This window comes from Otolemur garnettii, unplaced genomic scaffold, assembly GCF_000181295.1.
Source record: "Otolemur garnettii isolate 467f Iridium unplaced genomic scaffold, OtoGar3 scaffold00091, whole genome shotgun sequence".
Lineage (NCBI taxonomy): Eukaryota > Metazoa > Chordata > Mammalia > Primates > Galagidae > Otolemur > Otolemur garnettii.
Genome location: NW_003852486.1, coordinates 6,374,102 through 6,381,275, shown reverse-complemented (window position 1 = coordinate 6,381,275; position 7,174 = coordinate 6,374,102). Strand labels below are relative to the sequence as shown.

At 42.1% G+C, this 7,174-nt stretch overlaps 1 protein-coding gene across 2 annotated transcripts in view; it reads right to left on the bottom strand.

Moving 5' to 3' along the window:
- Positions 1–1,757: 1,757 nt before the first annotated feature.
- The window catches only part of LOC105887523 (zinc finger protein 211-like), a 15,634-nt gene continuing 10,217 nt past the window's right edge, over positions 1,758–7,174 (bottom strand). For both annotated transcript variants that reach the window (XM_023516435.1, XM_012808663.2), the window contains exon 4: positions 1,758–4,918. In XM_023516435.1, coding sequence (XP_023372203.1) covers positions 3,444–4,918 — 1,475 coding nt within the window. In that variant the 3' untranslated portion in view covers positions 1,758–3,443. The remainder of the gene's footprint in view (positions 4,919–7,174) is intronic.

Below are 7,174 nucleotides of genomic sequence, written 5' to 3'. Positions count from 1 at the left end.
ACTTCTAATCATTTTACGATTTTTTTTTTTTTGAGACAGAGTCTCACTTGGTCACCTTCGGTAGAGTGATGTCGCATCTTAGCTCACAGCAACCTCAAAGTCTTGGGTTCAAGTGATCCTTTTGCCTTAGCCTCCCAAGTAGCTGGGACCATAGGTACCCGCACTAACTCCCAGCTGTTTTTTAGAGACAGGGTCTAGCTCTGGCTCAGCCTGGTCTCAAACTTGTGAGCTCAGGCAATCCCAAGTGCTGGGATTACAGGTGTGAGCCACCACACATACACCATTTTAATGTTTTATCATCTATGTCCTGCAGGTTCTGTTGCTGCTATGGTGAAAACAGAATGGTATGTGTCTGGCAACTCTTCCCAAGTCCAAGTTCAGAGATACCATGCTAACAGTTGGAACTTGGCCACAATGGGAATATAATTAATGTTTGCCAAGGAAATTGGCAAACATTACAAATCATGGCTTGATTTACTGTATTAATGAATGTGTAGACTTAAGAATGTGATAGTAGGCCAGGCACGGTACCTCATGCCTATAATCCCAGAACTTGGGATTGCCTGAGCTCACAGGTTTGAGAGCAGCCTGAGCCAGAGCTAGACCCTGTCTCTAAAAATAGCCAGGAGTAATCCCAGCACTTGGGAGGCTGACATGGCCAGTGGATTGCCTGAGCTCACGAGTTCAAAACTAACCTGAGCCAAGAGTGAGACCCTGTCTCTAAAAAATAGCAGGGTGCTATGGAGGGCATCTGCTGTTCTAGCACGTGGGAAGCTGAGACAAGAGAATCACTTGAACCTAAGAGTTTGAGATTGCGGTTGCTGTGAGGTAAGATGCTATGGCACTCTACCAAGCGTAATCCTCAAAAAAAAAAAAAAAAAAAAAAGAACTTATGAACAATACAGATTAAACTTAGAAGTGTTTGGTACATGTGATCATTACAATGTGCGTAATATGAAAAAAATGGTGAAACAAAAATATATTATTTGGCTCGGCGCCTGTGGCTCAAGTGGCTAAGGCGTCAGCCACATACACCTAAGCTGGCGGGTTCGAATCCAGCCCAGGCCCACCAAACAACAATGATGGCTGCAACCAAATAAAAATAGCCAGGCATTGTGGAGGGCGCCTGTGGTCCCAGCTACTTGGGAGGTGGAGGCAGGAGACTTGCTTGAGCCCAGGAGTTGGAGGTTGCTGTGAGCTATGCCACGGCACTCTACCCAGGGCGACAGCTTGGGGCTCTGTCTCAAAAAAAAAAAGTACTATTTGTTAATGAAAATAGACACGATTCCCAGCAAAGAGAAAATAGCAAAAGATATGTATAGACATTTTACCAAAGATATAAAGGTGAAAAATAAAAACATGAAAAAGTGTTTGACATCATTAATGCTTATGCAAAGACAATTAAAACCACTGCACACTTTATAAAGGACAAAATCTAAGACAGACCATACCGAGTATTGGCAAAGATGTGGAAGAACTGTAATTCTCAACAGTTCTGGTAAGTAAGCAAAAGCAAACAAAGCTTAGCAGTTTCTCAGTAAGTTAAACATTCACCTACCTGTGTCTCTGGCATTACTTTGAGTTATTAAAATGAGAGAAGTGAAATGATACCTGTATACACATAAATATCATACATGTTTATAGCAGCTTTGTCTTTTAATAGCCAAAACCTGGAAACAATCTAAGTGCTTATAAATAGATGAATGGAGAAACAAATGGCATATCCAAGGAAAAGATACAATAAAAAGCATGAACTCACAAATACCACTAAAGAATGTTAAAATAATTATGTCACGAATTTAAAAAAAAGCATTTTATAAATCAAATTATATAAAATTTTGGAAAATACAAACTAATCTAATGAAGGTAAATCAATGGTTGCCTTGAGGGTCAGGGAGGGGAGGAAAAGACTAGAAAAGCACATGAGGCAAATTAGGTGTGACCAATATGTTAATTGTGATAATTACAATGATGGTTTAATAAGTTTATTACTTGGTTTGATAAGCCTGTATTAACTCAGTATCTTTCCTGAGGAGCTGGGAAGGGTAACTTTCCTTCAATGGCAGCAAATATTGTTGAACCATGAAGTTCATTTCCACACAGGATGATGGTGGGTCACAGAGCCATGTCCTTGGGAGAAGGAACGTCCCTTCTTTTTGTTTGTTTTCCAGGCATGTGCAGCAATGGCCTTGAGGTGAATATCCCAGAAAAGCGACTGAAACACAAAATCTTTAGCTCGTTTTTCTGACAATGGTCTCAGCTATAAAAAATACACATGCCTGGAGATCTTGAAAGTTTCTAAACATATTGTTCCTGTACAATCACTAGAACATTTTACAAGGAGCACAATCCATCTAGTTTGCTACAGTCTCCTCGACATTCAGTGTTTCTGTACAAATTATGCAACCCCTGAAATTTTACAGTGATACTAGACTACTAAATTATGGGCACGGTGGCACTTGGCTTCACAGAACCTAGGGTACACACTGCTCTCAAACAGGACTGGGCATTCTGTGATATTCCCAGTGAACAACAAACAATTCATAAGCAATGAAGGTTGTCACAATTCCTTGCCTCCTCAGGGTGTCCTCTTAACATACAAAAAATCCTAGTATCCAGTCTACAAATTAGGACCATAGAGCCCTGAAGTCTTTCCTAGGGTGGCCTTGAGAAACAATTCAAATTAGGCCAAAACTGAAAAGAGAACAATATTCTTCCATCATACTAGGTCTTTGAGGCACACAAATAAGGACTCCCCATACATACACATATTATGGTGCTTACACTATAATAATAATCTTGCAGATTCCATTTCTGTTTTCAAACCACTTCATATAGTGAATCAACCCCAAGATTAAAAGTTGTTTAAATAATAAAGCCTTTATTATTATTGCAAAAAAATCAAAGCAATATGAGGCAAGAAGTTTCCGAGTAGGTGAATTAGAGACTGGAAAAAATCCAATGAAACCAACATGTTCCCCCAAAAGGTTAGTGCTTCTTGGCAAGCTGCCAACAAAACTCTTATCAGGTTCTCTAGTACAAAATTGGGCTAAGTCTGTACCATAACTTGTCAAAGGCAAGGGAATGGGGACCCCCTAAGGGCTTAGCCTACTCATGACTTCCTCCAGCAAATAAGAATGCAGAGGTCTGCTTCCCTGAGCAGACTAGGGTAGCAAATCATGCATACTCTGTGTGCCTGGCAAAGAAAGAGGTAATATGGCTTCTGCCTCAGAAAGTGTCAGTGACATAACTGGCAAGGGCCAGAAATGGCAGGTTAGAAAGTATAACACAGCTCCTTAAAGTTTCCACATACTTAGAACATAGGGGGAAATCTCCCACCATGTAACTTCACAGGTTGGGGCTTCAATTCATATAGATGGCTCTCTCACAAGTGTTCCCCTCCATTATAATTACACTAAAAGAAAACTGCATTCCCTGCATAGCTAAGACTTTTCTCCAGGGTGAACTCTCTGGTGTTGAGTGAGGACAGATTTGCAGCCAAAAGATTTCCCACATTTACTACACTGATAAGGCCTTTTTCCAGTGTGAACTCTCCAGTGTTGAATGAGGCTAGAACTTTGGCTAAAGCATTTCCCACATTCGCTGCATTCATAAGGCCTTTCTCCAGTGTGAACTCTCAGGTGTTTAATGAGGTTAGATTTACAGCTAAAAGATTTCCCACATTCACTGCATGCAACAGGCCTTTCTCCAGTATGAACTCTCTGGTGGTTCTTAAGGTTGGAGCTATGGCTAAAAGATTTCCCACATTCCCCACACACATAAGGCCGTTCCCCTGTGTGCACTTTCCGATGTGAACTAAAACTGGAGCTTTGCTTAAATGATTTCCCACATTTACTGCATTCATATGGCCTTTCTCCAGTGTGAAGTCTCCGGTGGTGTATGAGGCTGGAACTTCGGCTAAAGCATTTTCCACATTCACTGCACTCATGAGGCCTTTCTCCAGTGTGAACTCTCTGGTGGTAAATCAGGCTGAAGTTTTGGCTGAAAGATTTCCCACAGTCACTGCATTCATAAGGCCTTTCTCCAGTGTGAACTCTCTGATGTTGAATGAGATTGGACCTTTGGCTGAAAGATTTCCCACATTCGCTGCATTCATAAGGCCTTTCTCCAGTGTGAACTTTCCTATGGCTATTAAGGCTGTAGATCTGACTAAAAGATTTCCCACATTCAGGGCACCCATATGGCCTTTCTCCAGTGTGAACTCTTTGATGTATAATGAAACTGGAGTAGTAGGTAAATAATTTTCCACATTCATGGCATTCATAAGGCCTGTCTTCACTGTGGACTTTCTGGTGTTGAATGAGGTTACATCTTCGAGTGCAGGCTTTTCCACATTTGCTGCACTCAAAAAGCCGTTCTTTGGTGAGGATTTTCTGGTCCTGAACAAATGTGTCTGTGTGACAGAAAGCTTTCTTGTATTCTCCCCAGTTGTGATGACTTTCTCCACTGTGAAAGACCATCCCACATTTGTTACTGCTATTTGGCTTCTCCTCTGTGTGAATGTCCTGCTGATGGAGAAATCCCATGCTGGCCAAGAACCCCTTTCCAACCTCCCTGCAGGTAAAGGGCTTCCCTAACACACGGACTGTGCAACTCTTTATAAATGAAGCGCTGTCCACAGAACTTCTGAAGGGTACCTCTCTAACATGCTGTCTCTTATGCTGTTGAAGGTCTGCAGTGAAGAATTGTTTTCCACATGTGTACAGTTTCTGCCCATGATGTGTTTCCTGGTGCTCAGCCAAATGCAAAGTATCTCTAAAGACCAGACCACATATTTTACAGGGGTAGGCATTCTGGGAGGATGAATTTTCCTTGGGAGTCCTGATCTGTGACACTCCTTTTATAGCAATGCTTTGTTCAGAAGGTGCCCCCTGGTACTCTACTTCACGCCAACAACCTGGAAGCACAGAAGTGATGGTGAAGTACATGTTGCCTTTATTAGGAGGGGGCAACTCAATCACAAATGTGTGTCTGACACAGCAAAGAATCAGTCCATGGGATTCTTTTCAGGAAAAGGGTGTTGGGGGTCAGGTTGAGGAAGCCCCTGTTGTGCATTACTGGCCCGTTAAGGTCACTGAATAGGATAGGTCTTACCAGGCACAGAGCATAATGGTCAGTTGTGGCCCAGGATAAGAAGCATAGGCTATATGCTTCTAATGTCCTCTGTCAGTGGCTTTTAGCAGGATCGTATCTGCTGATGCTGTGAAGAGTGTGTCTAAGCCCTGGAAAGTCTGACTCAACTGTAACTGGTATTAAGGAACTATTAAAGGACATATGCATACTTCAGGACATAACAATATTAAAAAACATCACAGAGGGAACAGTGTGAGGAACAGCTTATCCTTTTTGATTTAATATGTCTATTGGCTGATATTAGCATGGCAACTTCTGCATTCTTTTGGTTATTATTTGCACAGAATAGCTTTTTGCAGACCAGTATAACGTTCTTTATTTTTGAGACAGAGCCTCAAGCTGTCCCCCTGGGTGGAGTTCTGTGGCATTACAGCTCACAGCAACCTCCAACTCCTGGGCTCAAGTGAGTCTCCTGCCTCTGCCTCCCAAGTAGCTGGGACCACAGGCGCCCGCCACAACGCCCGGCTATTTTTTGGTTGCAGCTGTCATTGTTGTTTGGCGGGTCTGGGCTGGATTTGAACCCGCCACCTTAGGTGTACGTGGCTGGCACCTTAGCTGGTTGAGCCGAGCCCAGTATAACGTTAATTTTTTCAATTTTTTTTTTTTTTTTTTTGAGATAGGGTCTCGCTCTATTGCCTAGTCTAGAGTGCAATGTTATTTTCATAGCTTGCTGCAAACTCAAGTCATTTTCCTGCCTCACCCTCCCAAGTAGCTGGAACAGGCGTCCTCAAACTGAGGCCTGCTTCGGACATTTATCTGGCCTGCCTGGTGTTTTTGCCACTGCTGCCTGTCCTGCTTAGCAGCTGACTCATCCTGGGGCCCACAGTCTAGCCCTCCAACAAGGGACAGTGAACTGGCCCCCTGTTTAAAAAATTTGAGGACCCCTGAGCTGGAAGTACAGAGAGGCACCGCTATACTAAGCTAAAGTTTATATTTTTTGCAGAGGTAAGGGGGTTTTGTTTTGTTGCTCGGGCTGGTCTTCAACGCCTAGCCTCAGAAAAAATGCTAGGATTATAGGCATGAACTAGTTAGTTCATGGTTTGGTTTTTTTTCTTTGTTTTTTTTTGGTCGGGGCTGGGTTTGAACCCACCACCTCTGGTATATGGGACTGATGCCCTACTCCTTTGAGCCATAGGCTCCCAACTGAAAACCACTCAGTTCATGTTTTTTTTACTCACTTTGGTAATCTTTGTCTTTTGTTTGACAGTTAAATCCATTTTACATTTAAAATAGTCACTGATAAGGAGGAACAGACTTCTGCTATTTTACATTAGTTTCCTCTATGCCTTATAACTTATTTGTTCCTTATTTCCTATATTACTACTTCTTGTGTTTGGTTGATTTTTTTTGGTGGGGGGGGCTGGGGCTGGGTTTGAACCCACGACCTCCAGCATACAGAGCCAGTGCCCACCCTACCCTTTTGAGCCACAGGTGCCATCCTGGTTGATTTTTTTTTTTGTAGTGAGATATTTTAATTCCTTGTCATTTCCTCTGTATACCTTTTATAGCTATTTATTTATTTTTGTAGTTGCCATGAGGATTATTCTTAGCATCTTAAAGTTATAGTACTCTAACTTGAATTTATACCAGCTTAACTTCTTAACTTCCTTAACTTTTCTGCCATGCTGAGTTGTTCTTGCCAGTGTTAGCAAAACAACAGAAGTCAGTCCCTTCTTATTAATGATTACTTTAAATGTAAATAGGACAAAGACTGGCAGAGAAGGAAAAGGAAAACAAATATGATTCAACTTTATGCGTTAGATTAAAAAACATAACTAAGAATTGGGACCAGTAGCTCATGCTTGCATTCTGGGAACCCAAGGTGGGTAGACCCCATCTCTACTAAAAATAGAAAAACTAGCCAGGAGTTGTGGCAGACACCTGTAGTGCCAGCTACTTTTGAGGATGAGCCAAGAGGGTCTCTTGAGCTTAAGAGTTTGAGGTTGCTATGAGCTATGATGCCACAGTATTCTACCCAGGGCAACAGAGTGAGATGCTATCTCAAAAAAAAAAAAAAAGG